General features: G+C 35.8%; 2 protein-coding genes across 2 annotated transcripts; both read right to left on the bottom strand.

Annotated features, from left to right (window-relative positions):
- Positions 1–11940: 11940 nt before the first annotated feature.
- On the bottom strand, positions 11941–12730 carry LOC126800363 (EPIDERMAL PATTERNING FACTOR-like protein 8). Its single transcript, XM_050527722.1, has 2 exons — positions 12628–12730; positions 11941–12297 (listed from the first exon to the last, which is right to left on the bottom strand). The coding sequence occupies exons 1-2, from the start codon at positions 12728–12730 to the stop codon at positions 12041–12043; spliced, it is 360 nt and encodes a 119-aa protein (XP_050383679.1). The 3' UTR covers positions 11941–12040.
- A 3722-nt stretch (positions 12731–16452) lies between these two features.
- Positions 16453–17866, bottom strand: LOC126800113 (26.5 kDa heat shock protein, mitochondrial). The gene is made up of 2 exons (XM_050527403.1): positions 17593–17866; positions 16453–16865 (listed from the first exon to the last, which is right to left on the bottom strand). The coding sequence occupies exons 1-2, from the start codon at positions 17864–17866 to the stop codon at positions 16453–16455; spliced, it is 687 nt and encodes a 228-aa protein (XP_050383360.1).
- Positions 17867–21636: the final 3770 nt, after the last annotated feature.

The following is a 21636-nucleotide window of genomic DNA, read 5'->3' on the forward strand; positions in this document are numbered from 1 at the left end:
CAGTACACATGTTATGCCCTCGGAGTAGGAACTTCATGTAGTGTACTAGTGTAGGATAGGTTGCAAAGGGTGACCAAATAACATGTGAGAGATGGAAATTGGATTTATTTCAGTCATGTCTATGCCAAAGGGCATAGTTGATCTGAATTGTCATTTTAGGTTTAAAAAGGTTCCTCATTGTAGTATAGGTACCTATCATGTCATAAATAGGAACTCACAAAAAGGTACAGTAACCACACAAGGATTAGTCAGTCATCCTTTACTAATTACATCATTTTTCCATGTAATCTAGCCACTTCTACTATATTATCCAAGAAATCACTGCTTCTTCAGTGCATATGCTAATCCTACTGTCCACGCTATCATTATATACAAATAACAGCTTACTAGGTCATCTTCTAAAACGTGAGCCCTTGTCCGATCTATCCCTGTCATCCCATACAGAAGCCCAGAAGAACAGAGACATCCAGAAAAAAACGGCAAAGAAGATGTGCACTTTGTCCTGAAATTTGGACAAAGATCCTGCGAGACCTGCTCCAACAAAAAGGTGAAAGAGGCCAGTTAGTAATGGCAAGTCAGTTACATATTCCCATAAAATCCAAACCATACAAGAAATGCATTAGTTCTATGACAAAACAAGGACATGTTTAGCTTTGTAAGGATGTGAATATAAAGATATTTATACGTTAACGGGAAGAGCTGGGAGGTGAAATCTTATGCACAGATGGATTGGGGAGGTCCAACAGGTTGAACATATAACTAACTAGTTTACTAGGAGTTACATAATAATAGAAACTATTTAAATAAATGTGTGCATTTTCACACATGCATATCTGAGATATCCATCATCTGGAATCAATTACAAAAATTTTCCGATAAAATCCACCACCTGATATCAAGTTTCAATGCTTAGGCATTTTGGTTGTAAATCGGCATCACATTTCTCCAGAAATGATAACATACAGCTAAACAAGAATATAATAGTAGAAAAAACAGACAGTGGGTCTAGGACCGACAACCTCAACCCCTGACCCAGACTTCTCACCCACACAGGACCTACCCTCCAATTCAACATTCAATCTCCCTCTTTACAAAGATTACCAAAGAGGAAAAGTTCCAAATCTTAGAATTTAGATGCCATCTTTATGTCTTATCCAAGATTACTGAATTAAGGAAGATTACTACATTAAAGATAAGAAAGTTCCATTTGACCACTTGATAACATACGAGTGAAAAAGGATAGAGCTACATACAGCAAATTTGTAGTTATAAACGTGAGATCAAAACCAATTCACCATCACTTTAAGATATCATGTGACAAATAAATACCAATAGAGCGGCTAAGATGTTCAAGCTTGCTTCAAAGAAATAAATTTCAGCAAGATCCCAAACATGACATATTTAGCAGGGTCGTCTTCATAGTCGATTGCATCAAACAAATTGACGGTTGATCATGAGACTACTAACTTTCACCATAACCGTTCATTTGTTTGATGCAATCGACAAAGCAAACGATTTTTGTTTATGTTGATCTTTTATAGAAATGATTTTAGTAATAAACTAAACTTTTGAACGGTTGAAATCATGTATTTATATTCCCAAAGTGTGCAAATAAATGAAAATTCGGACGCACGCGTACATACTAGTTTGTACGCAAGTTTTTCCCTATTTAGCATACATGATGAACAGTATTGAAGATAGCCATAAAGAGAGAGAGAGAGAGAGAGAGAGAGAGAGAGAGAGAGAGAGGATATTACTCCAATAATTTACTTTCCATCCATTATTTAGGCTTAAGCGTTGAACCAGAAACATGCAGAGAGCTAAAACATACACTTTCATTTCATTTCTTTGGACATGCCTATAATTCAGATCTAGTTAAAATAGACTATATCAAATTTTCTAAATCCCACGTGGTAACAACCCTCCTCTTGCAGTCCGAATCTGGAAAAAAACTTAGTTTATACATTTTGACCAACGCACAATAAGTTCATTTCCATGGGATTTTCCTTAAATCAGTCCATTATTCCTTCAACAGTTACAGTTAAAAGTTTCTGCAGTCTCTCACAGACATAGAAGCTGTTTTTCTTCAAATACTTACAATGGTAGCAATGGCCCAGCAGCAAACTATTTAACCTTAAATCGACTTCTATTGAAGACTTAAATGTCCCCTCCAATGCTCCTAAACCCTACCAACTGGGATTTAGTTATCTTTTTCACATCAATTAAGAAACAAGAGTTTTTCTGAAAGACGAATAGACAAGTACAAAACACAAGGAGAACAAGCACCCAGATAACCAACCAAAGACCTGAAAAACACAAAGACAAACAACTAAACCTAAAGGAACAAACTGAAATTAGTATTACTTCACATTGATGCACTTTTGTATATTAATCTTTACAAAAGAAAACGAAAAATGTGTCCGGTACTACTTACGGTCAAAGTTTTCCCTTAAAAAACTATTGAAAGGTAAAGATTTTTATGTACCCAAACCGAATGCAGTTCACACAGTTTTAGCTAAAGTATGAAAACCAACAGGTAGCAACATTATCAATGAGGGGGAGGTATGAGTAGAGTATTAAAGTTTGATAATTTATTGTACTTATGTACTGTCTTGCAATACCACTTCCATAATATTATAGTAACTGAAGAAAAGCTTGAGCTATCACGAACTCAAATCCATAATGTAAAAACCGCATCTTTATAAGGGGCTAAGGTAGTTGTAGCACAACTTGGATAACAAAATCCCGAAAAATTAATATAACAAAGAACCTTCTAATCTAAATTAAGAAGTATCAAAAAGAAAACCTAGTTGTATAAATCCTGAAAATATCAACAAGACCATCATATCTAAATGATGCCGTTTCAGGCTTTGGACTTCAAACCTTTCTTAGGAAGCCTTGGATAAACCCTAGTGGTCTTCCATTTGTGCTCTTCATCAACAGGCGTGTTTTACCAAGTCTCTATGGTTTGCACTTTACAGATACAGTGCGCATGTCGTGAATGAATAACTTTATCATATATCAACATCTGATTAGTACAAAGTTCCCCATCCATACTTTGTCTAATCATCTTTAGGTGAAATGCGTCCTCCTATCAGACAATCAATAGTGTTTGAGAACATTGTCTTTATGCACTTCCACATTTGACACACCAAATGGAAACTTTTAGCTTTAATGCATAATTGCATACAAGCACAGACACAAAAATAACAAAATAAACAAAAACTGTAACAAACAAAATTGACAAATATTCCGTACAAGAAACTTCAGTCTCTATTACATAAGCAATTGAAGTAATAAAACCTTAAACTAAAAACCCCAATTTTCGAATCGCCTCATTTCCAATTTGTTGGGGTCAGATTCTTACGCGAAGATTGATGAAAGCAATAGATAATACAAGGAATACCTGTGAGCTGATTCTTTTCTTTTTCCGGAGGAGGCCGGGGCGGTCCTGATTTTGCGGCAAGGCAACGGCCGGGATTTCGGTTAGGGAAACCGGATGAACGGCGGGGATGAAGCGGGAAGGGATTGGCGGAAGGGGGAGGGGTGAAGTGATGGCGGGTGAAGGAGAGTTTGAGGAAGAGAGTTGTTGCTGCCATTTTTTAGTTTACAGCTTCTGTTGGTGCCGTTTGATTTTTATAAGCTTGTGGTTCAAATTCCTTTCCTATTTTTGCTTGGGCTTTCAATATTTTTGCTTTGAAGTATTGAATTTCATTTCTATATGTTAAGATAATAATTTGATGTCGTCCAATTATAACTGCCCACACCCTATAAATATGGGAAAATAAGCGGTTATTAATGTGAAAAAATTGTGGTTTATTTCTGATAATATTTTAAGTTTTGATCGTAAAACTCTTAAACGTGTGTCTGTCTGTGTGAGATATGAAAATGGTATTTTTCAGAAGTTCGTATTTTTGTGGCACTCTTGATGCTCGCTTTATATAATAATAATAATAATAATAATTTTTGACAGACTATATTTATGCTTGTGTTATATCAAAGTCATCTACCCAGCCGAACTGATATACAATGAAAAGTTTTAATTTGTAAATCTTAAAACTAAAATATAAGCACGACTCAGTGAATAATCTTTGTATTTTTAAATCAAAATGTTAACAATAAAACTTATTCCAGATCGATCGTCTTTCAGGCACTTTTATGTAGTTTGTTTTTTTTTTTTTTTGTAGGGGAAGGACAATGTCATTGCCCTAATTTTATTTAAACAAATAATTAATCTTGATGCTACAATTGATTGCAAATGCACTGAAAACATAATGCCAGGATCACCGAGGGTTATATATGCGACCTCCACATTCACATCTCCATGTGAAATTTAAGGATCATCGTCACTTTTGCCATCAGGAAAAGGAACTATCACTAGAGTAGGAATGCAGGGTGTGCAACCCAACACAGACATTCGTGCAATTTGGAGGACTACTTGAATCAATCGTGACCGAATTTGGAGGATATTGTAACCGCTCATCACTACTCTCACTTGAATTTAGCTGACCGGACTTCTTGGCTGCGGAAGTCGGCACCACTGTTTTGGTGCGGATTTTCATTTTTGCACTACTTTTCGATCGAATTTTCTCATCTCCACCGTCTAGTATCTAGATATTATTGTGGAAATCATCTCTACAAAATTCAGCCAATTTGGTGATCGTTACGGCTTTCAAAATTGTGTTTTCCTATTAAAAAACTCAACGGATCATGTTTGACACAATTCAGTCCATCCATTTACTTTTCGATTTTGAGAACCTTAATGATCACCAAATTGACTGAAATTTTACATAGCTGATATACATAATATTATCTAAATATTAAACGACGAAAAGGTTGGATCTTCTACTTAAATAAATAGGGGTGTCTTCGTCGTTACAATTTCTAATATATTGGAAATAATCAATGCACCATGATTAATTTGTATCGATCTTTATTTAATTTCTAAATATCACTATATTTAGTTTTGAATGAAAGATTTTGTATGCAAAAACTGTTATTTTTTACTTTCTTATCCTATGTCCAAATAAACATCCTATGTAAGCAATTTAATATATCAATGGGCATTATAGAAATGGAGTTTGGCGGTTAAGTATGGCAAGCTGCCTTAATTAATAGAGACTAGCTTTATTGCACGCCCGTGTGTACTTACGATAGAGCCGTGCTCATGCGTAAAATGATAATATTTTTTTCTTATTTAGTATACATGAATTCGTGCTCACTTTCGTTTCCAGTCCAAAAGAACAATTTCTTTTAGGTCATATGAATTTATTTTAATAATTTGGCAAATAAAATTGATTCAAAAGAAGTTATTATATATGTTTTCTTCTTTTTCTTTTTCCTTGCCTTTTACCAGATTGTCCATAGTTTTGTACTATATGTTTTTTTTATCAAAACAATTTTCTCAAAGAAGGGTATTTCAACAATAATGCCTATAGGCAGCTCCATATAAGGAAGCACTCAATCTCAATAAAGGCATTCCAGAACTTGCCCTCAATCGAATCCATTACCTCTGTGTTTATTGGTCTCAATATGTAGATTCTCCACTAACAATTTTTGGCATGCATCCGCATGACGTACGGCAATGAAGATAGCGCATGTACTCGAAAGTAACAGCTCAGAATCTGATATCCTCGTGATGATAAATTTTAATTTCTTAGATTTGATTAGCTAGGGTTGAAGGTCTGAAAACTGAAAACCACATATATATATACATATCTTAATTAACTTATCCTTCGAGGCGAATTTAAGTTCCCGCCGGGCACGAAGGTCGCCGAGTAGTCAAAGTTAGTTTTGCCCTTTTTCAGTCCAATACTCAATACCACTGTCTCTCCATGCCATCCCCAACTTGTATCTCTCGCATCTGGGCAACAGACATGTCCAAGCAAAGATCAGTTCGACATCAATGGAGGATTCCGGCTTGGAATCAAAGCACCCCACAACCTCCAAGTTTTCTCTTTTGTAAAACCCAATCCTCTCCCTTAGTTTCTAATTTGATTGTAAATATAATCCTTCGAATTGAATCTTGACTTAAATTGATTCTAAATTAGGATTGGGTCTCGTCTGACAATTGAAATTACTGGGTTTAGGGAGCCTAGTGGCCACGCTCGGAGTTTAGTGGCCTAGGTGTCCTAGGACGGAAGTGGTTGGAGCTACGAGCTTAGGCCGCCATATTATGTTGAGTAGCGTGCATGGCCGGAGTGTGTGATTCCCGATTTGTGCTTTGAATTGCTTTGAATATTAGATCTAACAAAAAAACCTGGAAATTGCTTGAAGAGGCTCTGTCCGGGGAATGGCGTTAATCTTCGGAATTCCCAGAAAGATAATGAATCATGAGGCGCATCCTCGAAAACATCCGTAAGTGCAAAATAGGGCTATAGATTTTAATCCAAATTAATCAGATGATGACACCTAATAGGACAACAAAGGCAACCTTCGCCCCGGCGCGAACTAGACATTCCCATCTTTCAAATATACATTAGTTGCTATTTTAGTGAGCAATTTGAAAAGAGATAGCAATATATATTAATGTTAATCATCGTTTGGCAAAGGATGCTCTTAAACTTAGTCAGCATTTTGTTTGTTTATGCTGTGTTTGGATGGAGAATCTTGTTTTCATGGAAATTTTATTTTGAACTACACGAGAAAATATTTATCTACAATAGGACACGTGAAATATAAATTAAAAGTTTACTTTATCTAAGTTTTTAATTAATTTAAACTAGTAATGCAATTTATCATTCGAAACATAAAGTCGATTAGTTTACTAGTGTGTCTTTTAGTACTCGAGCATCTAATACATACCCCTCCCATCCAGGTAAAATGTATATAAGTTTTAAATCTGGGGCACACACTCCTAACACATTGGTAGAAATATCTCCCTTTCTATTTCGATATCTTGATCTATCCTCAGCCCTCGCAATCACAAGAACGTGTGTTCCATCAAGTGCTCCTAGACCATTCTAAACACAATGTAGAACAACAACAAGAAACAAACAAACATGTGAGATCAAATATACTGATCAAAGTGTTAGAACAAAAACACATTTTCCTTTTTAAGTTATAAATACCATTACCTCAAACCACTTCCATCTTTCTCTATCTGCCCAAGTAATGGTATATGAATGATGTTTGAAGTATTATGTGCTTAACCTCATTATTGCATATGAGACACTATTAAACTGCCGGCTAATGGTCTGCTGGGATCGATAATAATCGAAACCCATTTTTTTAAACTTCACGTTGTGAGCAAGCACATTGAGAAATATTGTTACATATTCTTCAATGAAAACAAATTTGGTTCGAACTAACCCACCATTCATTTGAAGAATATCACATAAACTCCTAAATGCACTCTTACTAACGAGTAATTATTCGATGCAATCTAAATCTTTTCCATCATACAATCAACTCGTAATAATAATCCAAATAAAGGGTGATAAATGGAATTAGGCAAAGGCACAATCTATTTTGAAAGGATGAACAAAAATGAATCACCCATACCATCTTGTGCTGCCTCGTGGTTACCATATCACCTAAGTTTGGAGTACTTGTCGGAAGACGAGGTCGACAGCAAGGAAAGGATTAGAGAGCTATGTAGCCTTGCCGAGATCGTCAAGATCGATGTCATCGCTTCTCTTCTTTCAAATTGAAAGTCAGGTAGTGGAAAGAACATGAATTGAACGAAGTGGGTTTAGGATCTGGCTCGGGCAGATTTTGTGCACCGCTGCAAGTATATGTTATGGATCAGTTTGAGAAGGAAGAGAGCTTCGGGGGTTTTCTCACACCTCCACCACCTCACCACTGCAAGGCCTAACGGTTCGGATCATAATTTATTATTTTTTTAAAAAAATTTGTACATAATATCAACTTCTTGATATCCATTGAACTTAAATTAATCGAGTCTCGAAAATACGTGCTACATATTTACTTATCTAGCCTATTAAACAAAACTTTCATTTGCAACCAATTCAATAACATTGTGAAAGAATATAGTAATAACGGTTATTCGATTTGATTATTATAATTAAAGTTCGAGTTATCACAGTGTTTCTGCCTTTGAGGATTGGATCGGGATCTATTTTTTTCTCCTTCTCGGTTACAAAGAGGGGTTACGTTGTGGTTGCAGGCACCTATCTTCCTTGAGATGGAACGTTGCCGAATCGAAGCATGGTGTAACACCCTAACCCAGATTAACAAGGATAAATCCGGATTAGGTTGTTAAGAAATGGTGTTAACCATCATACTATCACCTATCTATACACCAATTTCGAGAAAGCCTACCCAATGGCTACCACTCTCATCTCAGACAAGAGAGATACCATTTTTCTTTTCTTTTTCGTCACCTCAAGAGATTAATCCATATTCCCCAACATGGCGGACTTGTCTCTCCCGAGGTGATCTATGTTGGGGAATAGGGATTGATCTCTCGAGGTGACGGAAAAGAAAAGAAAAATTATATCTCTCTTGCCTGAGATGAGGGTGGTAGCCATAGGGTAGGCTTGCACGAAATTGGTGTATAGATTGGTGATGGTATGATGGTAAACACCATTTCTTAACAACCTAATTCGGATTTATCTTTGTTAATCTGGGTTAGGGTGTTACATATGGAGTGGTGGTAATCGGTAGATATATCGTTTTTTAAGGGAGATATCAGATATATCAGAGATATTGAAGAAAAAAATATCGTTCCTATTTTGAAATTTTTTTTATTGAATTACATACAATTATTAACTATATCTAGTACCATAAAAAAACTCTAGGTGCTTGAAAAGACGCACGTTGGTCAACAGAACTATAATACTCTACCTAAGACATACGAGCCATATAGTATTAATTGTAATGATTAACAAGATAGTCATATATCACTTTCGAGATGCCGACAGTGTCTCCAAGAATAGGATAGTAAGGATGAATCCAACTCAATGATTGATCATATTATTCTCCAAACTGACCATAATCGTAAATTGGATAACCAGATTGATAGTTGACTTCTTGGAATTCTGGATATATCCTCTTATGGCCTTCATGAGACTACTCGGTGATCCTTTATTTTAGATATTCTCAAGGTCAAGGAGAACACTTTTCACTGATATGGATTGACTCTTAAGAGTTAAGACTTGAACCTACACTTCTCATCCGTATATCTTTTATGAAAAATTAAAAATTTGCCGATTGAGGGATTATTCTTCTTGTCTTTCTTTTTTATACTACTTGAGGTTTGAGGTGATTAATTAATCAAAAATTCATCTCTGAGAGTCTTAGGCATCCTTAAGTTGAGATAAAAAAAATTAAGTGAATTTTTTCATATATTTTTCCAAAATATCGAAGATATATATATCATAAATATCTGAGATATTTTATGTTACCGGAGAAATATCGCAGATAAGGGAAAAAAATAAGATATTTACCCCTAAGATATATCTTTTTTTTTAGGAAAATATAGAGGAGATTTTACATCTTGGTTGTGCCTTAGGCACATAATAAGTCTCTACATTAGTTGTGTAGGATAAGTCGGACTTCGTGCTTGTGTATGGACTCAATGTGTCTTGTCAGCTCTAAGTAGGCGGCGAGTTCCTTATTTCGTTAAATGGTTATTTCCGCTTAGTGACAGGGTGAAATTAAGTGTCGTCAGATTTATTTTCCGGTCGCAAAAAAGTTGGAGAGCTGATTTATTGGACATTAGGCGATGTTTCATCGTTTCTAGGGTTACATATCTATTGTGTTTTCAACTATGTCACCATTGTTTCAAAGTAAATAGAGTCGTCATTAGAGTAGTACTTTTTGCTGGTTGGTGCTTTGTTAAATATTTGTTTGTAGAGAATACTGATATTATTTCAGGTCATTGTAATAAGTGGTTTAGATTTCACGTCCCCCCTTGTATTCGACGGTTCATTAATGAAAGCTTGAGAGTAGCTGTATCAGCCCTTATTTCAAAAACAAATATCATAATTTCCAATTTAGAATGTCAAACCAAGGTAATTTATGTTAAGACATTATGATCTTTCTCATTTCAATGTAATTTAATTTTTCTTCAAAAAAAATCAACAATGAAAATGAAGAATAGGTAAAATTTATCAAACAAATGAAGAATGCATTTATCGTTTTTCATGTTTGAGAATTCAAAGAACAAGTATATGTATGAATTTCTAAATAATAAATATTTATGGTTCATCACAAATTCAATATATCTTAGTACATACTAATTTTATGAAATCTTTTTAAAAATCATATGAAATTAGAAGACACCTTGACTTAAGGGTATTTTAGGCACTTTTGAGAAATAAAATGAATGGTGTATTAAGTATTTAATTGAGTGTATTTAAAAATTCTCCAACAACAATTACATTTTAAAGTCGTAGCAATATATATATATATATATATATATATATATATATATATATATATATATATACCAAACTAGCCCTCAGGATGTGGTGTGGGCTAAACTTGGGTTATGATTAACGTTGCAGACTAAAATTCTTTGGTCTTATCACTCTTCTGAAGGTTTTTTTTTTTGTCAAAATATTTTAGGATTAGCAGCATTGAGATTGTTGGGTGTCAGTTCATTATAGACACACTCACACACACACACACACACACACACACACATATATATGGCCCTTCCACTAAGGAATCCTACTTTTGGGTTTAAAAAAAAGATAGGTCACTTGACCAACTTCTTGATTATATTTTCACATCTCAACCGTTCAACTTTTAGAGTGTAATGTATAGATCACCTCCGTAAACTTTCAGCCAAAATGATGATCGCTAAGGTATCAAACTTGATGAAAACAATGGACGCACCAAATCTGTTAAACATGAACCGTTCATGTTTATAAGTTTAAATCCCAGTTTTGAATGTCTTAAACACCTACATTTTGGCTGAAATGTTACATAGGTGATCTATACATTAGACTCTAGAAGTTGAACGGTGGAGATGTGAAAATATAATCGAGAAGTTGGTCAAGTGGCATATCCCTTTTTTTAACCCAAAAAAGGGATCCCTTAATAGAAAGGTCATGTGTGTGTGTGTGTATATATATATATATATATATATATATATATCAAGTTTTAAGGCTTAAGAATTTCAAGCAAATGCACTGGGGTAGTCTTCGTTTTTTAAAACATATACTTGAAGTGCATAAGGCGTAAACTTTATATTATAAAAAAATCAGTAGTTAAATGTGTAAATATATAATTATACACATATAAAAAGAATAAATATATATAAGAACTTGTCAATTTATTACATTTAAATATAATGAAATTCATAATCCAAACGTTTTAGATAATTTCCATCAAAGTAAACACATTATATAAATATATAAAAAAAATACTTAAAATAATTATTTTCTAAGACGTAGTAAAATGCGTAAAATGCGTTAAAACGTAACATAAGACATAAAAAAAACGTAAATTTTTTAAACCTCGGTGCCCAGACAAAAAAATATAGGCGTTATGTAAATAGCCTTAAGTTTTTTAAACATTAAGTAAGTCTTGAAACGAATTTTTTAAAACATTGATATATATAAGAATAATTACAAATAGACCCGAAAAAGTGCACCTTTTCTCATCCGGCGCGGACAGATACAGTGAATATAAAGGCAGCCAGCCATAGACAAACAAAATACGTACTGTTGTACTCTATATATGGCTGCTTTAATGAATCATCGATCATCAGCTACTAAAGCAATACCTTTCTCTGTGGTGATTATGCAATGCATGACATCAACAGTCCAAAACTCCAAATGTAAGATCTACTGAAAAGGGTAATTTAGAACTAAGATATAATTACTTTTTTATATAAATACATATACATTTTTTTGAGCGTACACTTCACATTTAGAACTCATTACATCGATCTACCTGAACTCTAATCTCATATGTAGCACATCATGCCCGCATGAGCAAGCCAGAGATCGACACCAGACTTTGAGACCTAGGTACGCAAAAGATTCACCAAACAATTAGTAGTAGTACGTACTAGCTTCTATGAATGGAAAGGTACTGATCGAAGATATGGCAGATATATAGATCATCATGGTTGATATAACTTCTGTCCACATTTGCATTTCCATGAGAGTAGATAATAGCGATCATCTCCGTCGTTATGAGATGTCAAACCGGAAACCTTGGTTTTGTAATGAGAATCATGAGATGGAATGACCAAAGTAGCAAAGCAAGGTCTGCAGTTCAGACACCTGTTCTCACACTGAGGAGGTCGTGAACCCAGAACCGTTTTTCTTTGTTGCAGAAGATTAGTGCTCTCATTGTGAACCGAATGTTTGGTATCCACTGTCAAAGTTCAAAGGACAACAAAGCGTTAAACTAATGAAGAATAATAGCAAGAGCAGGGCCTCACTGAATCCTGTGAGCTACTACTATGCATATATTGAAATTGTGAGAACAAGTATGGCAACACACAGTAAGATGAGGAAATGAAAACGAAAAAACAGTAAAAGAAACAATGCATTGAGGGCATTCAATATGACGAAAACCAATTTGAGAAAACTAAAACCCAACTGGTTTCATTGAGAGTAGCCGAAAACATGCGCAAATCAAAGCTGTATTTGAACAGTTTTCTTTTATGGCTTGGTCATGTATATATATGTGGTGTTTAATTACCTGATTTGGAAAGTTGAATTGTGAAGAAGAAAAAGATGAAAGCTACAGTGAGGATTGCTATTTTCAGGCCATTTGCTGGGTAGTTTATGGTGGATGGAGCCATCAGTAACCAGAATTTGAAGATAGCAACAGTGAAGAGAAACAAGAAGCCAGAGGACTACAGGTGATGAAGCTATAGAAAGCTAAGAAGGGATTGGGTGGTTGGTGTGGAAAGCTATAGGCATATATATTATGGTGGGCAATGGCTGATAAATGCGCTGCTTCCATTCCAGGCTACAGTTCTGTGAGGCCATGTCTTGTATGTACCAAAAACAGTCTTTCATTTGGTTTGGAAGATGCAATAGTTAGACTTTAGGGAACTGTTGCACTGACACTGGGACACAAGGTTTTTAGTGAATGACTGAAGTGACTATTTGACGATCTTGGGATAAGTCTCCATTTTTAACAAGTTACCTATGAAATTTTTTTTGTTCATTATTTTCTTTTCCCTTTGCCAATATGAGAGCTTTTTCTTGTTAATTGCATGACTTACATCCGTTAATTAAGAACTAGAAAATTATTGAAAAGTTTACTTGCAAGAAATAAGAATTAGATACAATGATTAAACTACATATCAGAAATTCAGCAATGGAAAAAATTATTGAAAAGCTTACTTGCAAAAACTAAGAATTAGATCCAACGATTAAATTATATATCAGTAATTCAACAATGGAAATGGTCATTACAAAATGAGCTTATGTGCAGTTTATTACAAGTGATCATTAAATGATAGTGGAAAGTTCTTGATTTCCTTTCATTTTCCAATGGTATACGACTTATAATAATTTAAATCCTCCGCATCATTTTCTGGACGCTATATATTAATATTAATTTTAAGAATAATATCAATTTTTGTTTTTTAATTTCTATCTTATATCTGCAGTACAGTATATCACTATTCATGTAAGTACATTTTGCAATTATATATAATGGCCTTATCTATCACTTGATATTTTACTTCTTTCAAATAGTAATCCAAACAGTTCCTGGAGTGCTGCTCTTCTTTTTCTGTCTGGTGGTTGAGCAACTCAGAAAACTGATGGGATTAGTCTATCAGATATTACCATTTTTAGGTAACATGCAGCACGAGATAAAGGGATAGAAGATGCTCGTATACTGATCCAAAGGGAACAGTAGGTACGTACGTACATAAATCCATTGTGAAATCAGTTACGAATCAAATCTCTAAACTAAGAAGGAAAGAAGACAGCTCGAATAAAAATGGCCTTTAATTATACTGTATGGAACTATGGGAGTACTGTATAGGAGAATCAAAGCAATCACTGCAATGAATATTTAACGCACCGGCCAATGACCCCCCAACCCCGCCCCCTGATACCTGAACAAGCAGTCAAGCACCACCTTGAAAATGAAAAATAAGACTTCAAACTATCTCTCTGTCGTATTCTATAAGAGTTTCTGCTGTAAACTAAACCCAGGGTCGATCCAGTTGTATACCTGATAAAAGTAAACACACCAAACACTAGGCAGTGGTATGATCTTGACCAGAAAGTAAAGACCAAACAGTTTTATAAGATTTGAAGTTCTTGGCAACTTTCTACAGGTTCTGGACTTTAGACAAGTTCAAGAAGAGGGGAAATTAACTGCCTCTTGGGAATACTGCATTCGAAGACTTATTTTCCGTCTATAGACTATTCTTTTTTTCTTTTTTTGAGAAATCCTTCTGTAGACTATTCTATCTTCTCACTTTTCCAAGAATAAGCAACTAGCTAGTTTAGAAAACTGTGTGATCATCACTTATCCCAAAAATGAGTTCAAAAAATGATGAATGAAATAGAAATGCTGCTTCCTTCTCAACATGCAGGACGACGATTATCATTTTAATCATTTAATTTGACGTTCCTATAATGCAGTTTCGATCTAGGAAAATGCAGTTTCGATCGTAAGAACTCTTGAGCTGCAAATTAATTAAGTTTATAATTGCAATTGCTTGCTTGTACTGTTATACAGTCCTAGTCCCTAACTTGCTTACGTGTAATATATACCACATAGTGGTAAGACTGTGCATGCAGTGTTTGAATAGTAATACCAGAGGATTGATTAGGACCCTAAACTATAGACGTAAAAGCACTTCAGTATTTCGAATTCAACATGATAATCTACCATGACATTTTAATTTTAAGCAAATAAGTCTAATCCACTATTCTTCCTCATGTGGGGCACCATATTTTATGACCCGAGGTGGGATACTCAATTTAGCATATCGAGTTCCACGAATGTAAATATGGAAAAAGTTCAAGTGAAGACCTTATAATGATCAAGAACCGAAGTGATGACTTTAAAAAATAGTTGTGTAAATAGTTTAGAGTTTGGCATTTCCGCTCGGCTTTACACTGTAGGCTCTTGACGCTTTTTCCATTTTATTGATGAAATCTCTACTTGGAGAAACTTACGTGATATTCTACCTTCAAGTTATAATGTACATGTTATTTAATCGTCCATTCAATAATCTCTACTAAATCTTTATTGGAAGCTCTCCCAATTGATATATTTACATTAACAAGCTTAAGACAGTAAAGAATGTGGCTTCGGGTTGCTGGTACTTTTATAGAATGGATGATGTATTGTACGAGTAGTTTAAGTTATTTTAAGTTAGAGTTTGGATTTCTGTTTCCCTAAATCAACTCTTATTTTTGAAGATATCCCTAAAAAATATTCTGGGGGTTGTGGAGGAGATCCGCTTCAATTTTGATCATCTGATCGGTTCAATCTTATCTTAGACGAGGATGAAATCTATTTCAAGTGGGGAGGTGAGAGCTCGACATCCACCAGTGCTACTCCAAAGCTCTCTCTAGGATGCCGCAATTTAATTAGCAAGAGGCCAAGAGCGCACCGTCACTTTTATTCCTAGCTTCTTTATAGTGTTCTAGGCTTTCTCTGACAACATATATATGATGTGTTCTATACATGCTGTATATCTATTTATACAGTTAGTATGTTTAAACATCTATCTTTGTCGTCCAAAATTTTTGGGTTGGACACTATTTCGGGTAACTTGCTATTAGTGCCAAAGCTTGGCGCGCATATGTTCAAAACATGTTCATACTTATTGGTATGTATGGGAGTTTCGAGATATATGAATCATATGATTATATGGACATTGCAGTCTTCCACAAAATGTTCATATATAGCAGGCATGCTGCTATGCATGTTATGTGAAGTACGGGGGCCCGGACACACAAGCCTCAAGATGGTCGGCGTGATTCTTGCTGCTGCCTCAGACAAGGTTCTTTCAACCACAGCAGCAAGTCTAACAATCGCTTTACTACTGTTATCCGACGCTTAATTTGATATCCAAATCACCCTCACTGTTCGTCCTTTGCTTTTAATTACATGATAGTTCTTTATGATGACTTCTGCTGCAATCTCAGCTATAGTGACGAGACGATTCCTTGCTCTTCCTTTTATCAGGGTTAATTACCTTTCAAACCCACTGTGTATAATCACAATCATGATGTCATGCTTTTCAATCGTATATATATATGTTTGAAACCAGGAGCTTTGTTTTTTTTCTTTATCTTTCCAACTCTATTCATTGCTCATGTTTTTTTTTTCTTATATATATGTACAAGTTAAAGAAAATGTCTTCTTTATGAATCAATGACGATCCTGCACTTTTATTTTCTCCATTGTTTACACTCATCTTCACACACAGGACAGGTCTACAAAAGAAAGAGATCCTTCTCAACTTGCCAAAATACAAACTCCTATTAACCTTATAGCTTATGGCCATTATACGATCCAACAGAACAACAATAACCAACATCATCTTATATTCACCTCCTTCACATCTTCCTTGGGCATCTCGCTTCTAGGAATGGTAACAGACAGCACCCCATCGCTCAGCGATGCATTTATCTCATCAACTTTAGCATCATCTGGCAGTGCAAAACTAGTGTGATAATAACCATAGCTACTTGAGGACCAATACTCATCGTCCTTCTGATCTCCCTCTTCTTCCTTGTGCTCACCCTTGATTGTCAAAACCCCATGATGAACACTGATCTTCACATCTTCCTTGGTCACATCTTCCTTGGTTAGTCCCGGCATATCAAACCGCAATTTGTAGTAGTCTTCTTGCTCCTTCACACGCCCGGATGCTGACCAGGGTGATATGTTTAGGTTCTCAAATAACCTGTTTATGTTCCCTGTTGCTTGCGCCAATGCTCTTTCAAGGCCTGGGAAGGAAAAAACAATAGACGAAGGCCCAAAAAGAATGGCTTGATCTCAGCAAATTACCATCATTAGGGACCAATTCCCTATAAGATTAAGCTAATCACTCTTGTCTGCTAGTAACATGCATATGGAACACGAATTACATATTCTAGAGTCCCTACATTTACTAGTTCAAACTATCCAAACTCATCACCTGTGTTTCCCTGATTCTAGAATGCAAAGTGCAAACTTGCTTTGAATGGAGAGTTGAAAAAATCTTTCGCAGGTTTTCGAAAACTTGGCTATCTTAGATATAAATGCTGCCTCCAAATCCTCCATCCCACTTGGCTAACATATGTACAAGACGATGTGAGGTTATATGAATTTCAATAAATTTCTTAACTTTTTCATTCATGGAACATGAATAACAGATTCTTGAGTTCCTACTTCCTACGTATATTAGTTTGATACATCCAAACAGACCAAACTCATCCCCATTAATCACTACCTGTGTCTATCCAAACTGCAAATAACTTGATTTTCTTTGATGAAGAGGTGTAACATTTTTGTAGGTTTTCACGATGCCTAACATACTCTCTTTGATCATCATCTCATGAGTCCTAATCCTCTTCCCCCACATAAAGATTTATACTAAGGCGTACCGTCCATGTGAGGTTATGTATATTTCTCAGATCAACAATCACAGAACAGAAAATCCAAGACATGCATGCAGGGAATAAGAGTCCATACCTGAAAGGGCAGGAACAAAGTCTCGATCACTATTGCTCCACAATCCCCTACTACGGCTCCAGTTGGGGAACAAGCTTCCCCTTCTACCTTTAGCTTCCGTTATGATAAGATCTTTGTCATCGGTTGTCTTCTCAGTCACCTTATCACCAGCCTCCGTAGCAAGCCACCTCCTTTCACAACCCAACAACGCAGAACTAGCCGCAGCCAGAGGAGAAGATGGAGAAAGCACCCTCTCCTGCAACGGCTTCTTCAAAGCCAAACGTGCCAAAGCCATTTCCAAAACTCGGTGCCTACGTAGCCAAACGAAGCTAATTAAAATTGAGGTGTTTCAGAGTCTTAACTTGCCTCTTAGCTCTGGTTGCTGGAGACATATATAGGTGGCGAAAGGAGGAAGTGACAGTGCTCTGTGTGTCGGACAGTTGTAGAAGATTTGTGAGGTTCTTCCGTGCCTCTTGATGCTTCTAAATTATCTCAAGAGTTTTCGTGAAACACAAGTTGAACATTTGGAATCCCACATCGGAAATCAGAAGAAAAAAACACAGTTTATATATAGGAGATTCCCGACGGTTAGAAAAGCGCCGGGTTTGATCACGTAAGCCTTGACCCATGTGGAGGCATTAAAGGCTCATGTTGAAAGGTTGTCGAGGTGGACAACCTCACGGCCCATCCAAGGGGCATAGTGGGCCCTTACCGTCGCGGCCCGTGACGGTGTGGCTGATTTGGATGATGAAAAGTGGAATGCACTTGCACGCACGCGTGGTTAGTAAGTTGTGATGTCCGGTCGTAATGGCCAGTAGAGTGAGTTCTTGGAAATAGCGTCGTTGGCTTATCAGAGCAGCGATGAAATAGTGGGTCCTAATCGCCCGGACCCTTCGGTGCTCCGTAGGCCCATTCTTGATCCCTGACTGCCTTCTTTTTCTGCCCTTGTTTCTATGGATGTTCTTTTTTGCATTGATTTTATGGATATTGTGCTTGTTACTTTTAAGTTTTAGAGATGCATGAGTAACTAAATTTACAGATTTTCGTAGTTTTAAAATTTGCTAAACATGGTTTATTTTGACGCGCGTATAACTTGTATGATGAAAACTTCAAATTTGATTAGACACTATATGTACTCCTAATAATATCGTAATTTCAAGAGAAAATTATAGTTAAACTCAATAATGGAGCACCTTTTTTAAATCTAAGCTCACATCTATTTTTTCTTTCATTCTACACCCAAAATCATTTATTATTATTAATTTTTATTTTTGTATAAGTCTAATTTACCATTCTAACATATAAAAGGTTATATTAAATAATTTTCCTAATTTTAGGTTTTAAAATCAATTTTGAATGTGAAGCTCGTCAATTGTATCCATAATTGTTTCATTGTATTTAATTCATACTGCTAACATCAATATGTATATATATTCATCACAAATTTCAGTTTTGCAACTTCTTGTTCTTCTTTTATCAATTCCATTTTGCAAAATTTTGCACCAATTATTATTTTTCAAGCAATAGGAGCTAGTCATATGAAGATTATATGAGAAATTCATATGAAGGTATATAAGGTACCAAACGATCTTGATTCAGTAAGTGTTTCTCATCATGAGGTATATATTGTTCTTGTTGAATTATCTTTTTTTTCCTTCTTGTTAGGTATATTGTCATATTAATTCATTGTAAGAGGTATTAAACAATATTCTGGACAAGAATCATAGGTATATACATACACTATAATATCTAATAAAGAGACATATTAAACTTCCCTTATATATTGTCTTCCTCAATAAAAGATAGATTTCTATAGATGAGACATATATATCTATGAACTAGGAATTCTACATGAACCTTTTACATAGATATGCTTCTCATTCTTAGGTTGTAATTAAAGAGATACCTACTCAATAGGTTAAACACTTAAAGTCCCACATACCTTTAATTTAGGTTATTTAATAGATGAATTAAACTTTAAAAAATCAGAGAAAGACTATGATATAACAAAGTTCTCCAAGTTAACAACCTGATCGAAATCTTAAATCACTAAAATATAAGTTGTACATTCATTATCTTAAGGTATTTGAATATAATCTATTGGTAATAATGATGAGTTCAAAAAGAAACTTGCAAAATCGTATTCAATCTATAATTAAGGTAAAAAAAAATTAATTCCAAAGTTGAATAATTAGTGTTAAATAGTGGTAATATGTAATTTTTGTTAAAACGAAAGACAATTTAGTATCTTATTTGACAATATTTGAGTAAAAATTTGTAATAACCCGAATTTTTAGAAACTAAATGTCGAGTATTTTCAAAGTGTTAAACTTGTGAAATTAATTCAAGACGACAATTGGAGGTTTGCGACATTTCGAAACGAAAACGGAAACGTTCTCGGATCATTTAATTAGAAAACGTAACGTTACCGCAACGTATAGATCGACTTTTATTCCGTCGCTCGGTTGCGAAAACTTCCTTCACGAAAGTCGTAGAGCTCATCGATACAAATTCGTGGACACGTCATGCGTTCGAATCGGACGTCGGACGCGAAAGTTATTAATGTCGGAAGTTCGTTTCCGATTTGGAAAATGGTATAAAAGGAAAAATTGAAGGGTTAGGGTTTCCATTTTCAGAAACCCTTCACCCCGCCTCCCTTTCCCATTTTCTCTCTCTTCTCTCTCGTTCTTTCTCCCTCTCACCCGAGCTCTCCCCCTCTCTCGGCTTCCACCTTCGATCTCCCTCCTCCGAGGGAGGTGTTCCTCACCGCCGGCTCCATGGCACTCAGCAGCTCGACGCGACGTCCCACCGATCATGGCACAAGCTCCAGCGTCGCCGTGAAGCATCATCGAACCACACCGAGCCCAGCAACGACGGGTTCCAGTTTTCCGCCGTTCGAGCAGCCCTCCGCCGACGCGAGCACACGATCCACGCCTCTCTCTTCCCTCCAACGCCGTAGATGAGCTATCACTATGCAACTCGAGCCGAGGCAAGCCCCCCTTGAGGGATCGAGCTCCACCGACGATCCATCCCTCTCCGACGAGTTCCAACAGCTCCACTATACGATATAGGTAAGAATGGAAGTGATTGTTGTTTGTGTGTGATTGTGGGATTGAAATTTGTTGGATTTGGGTTGATTTTGTGGAATCGGAGGATTGATGAACACCGCCGCTTTAGGCAGCGCGTGTGGAGGCGTTGAGGTGGCTAAGCACGGCGTGATGCCGTGGGGAGGTAGAGGAGGAAGAGAGGAGAAGTTTGGGGGTGGCGGTGGCGTCATACGCGCCGTGGTTGGCGTCGGCGCGTGTGCCCCACGCGCTGCCACAGTGCGGTCACCGGTGAGTGGCGCGTGTAACCCATGCGCCGCCACGTGCTGCGGCGCGTGAACAGTGATTCCGAGAAGGGTAATTTTGTAATTTATTTTCACGTACGGTAAATGTAAAAAGGTGAATTACATACGGTAAATGTAAATTTTATTTACATTAGGTAAATGTAAATTTAAATTACTTTTAGTAAAAGTAAAAAGTAATTTTGGAAGGGTAATACTGTAATTATTATTTAATGAGACAGTACGTACATTTGAATAGTATTTATACGTACAGAAATACGTAAACAATATGTACTCGTACATCGATACGTATTGAATGTGTATTTGTACATTAATACATAAATAGTAAATACGTGAATAGTAACCGTGAACAGTAACACTGAATAGTGACAGTGAACAGTAAATTCGTAAAACCGAAAATTGCTTAACAGTAACCGATTATTACTGTTTCGGCATTTAAAGGTTTACGAAACGTTTCTAAATTCTTTTCTTATCTTTTCAAGGTGATCGATAAATCAAGGAAAGGAATTATCTTCGGAAATTGTGGAATTACGCTCGAGTCGATAAGGTGAGTAAAATCTCACTTATTTACGAATCTACCCTTGCGGTGATTCAAGATTTTGCAAGAGTTTTTAATATTAAATTACGACACGTATACAATATAGTGGATTACATATATATCGTATAAATGGTAATAAGTACATATATATATAGTTTGCTATATTATATACTGTTATGAA

This window comes from Argentina anserina, chromosome 6 (assembly GCF_933775445.1).
Source record: "Argentina anserina chromosome 6, drPotAnse1.1, whole genome shotgun sequence".
NCBI lineage: Eukaryota > Viridiplantae > Streptophyta > Magnoliopsida > Rosales > Rosaceae > Argentina > Argentina anserina.

Excerpts from the sequence above, each read along its gene's own strand:
- LOC126800363 (XM_050527722.1), bottom strand. The coding sequence starts at position 12,730 with ATGGCTCCATCCACCATAAACTACCCAGCAAATGGCCTGAAAATAGCA. Across the intron at positions 12,298-12,627 it reads AATTCAACTTTCCAAATCAG|TGGATACCAAACATTCGGTT; the intron begins GTAATTAAACAC and ends GAACTTTGACAG.
- LOC126800113 (XM_050527403.1), bottom strand. The coding sequence starts at position 17,866 with ATGGCTTTGGCACGTTTGGCTTTGAAGAAGCCGTTGCAGGAGAGGGTG. Across the intron at positions 16,866-17,592 it reads CTTTGTTCCTGCCCTTTCAG|GCCTTGAAAGAGCATTGGCG; the intron begins GTATGGACTCTT and ends TTTCCTTCCCAG.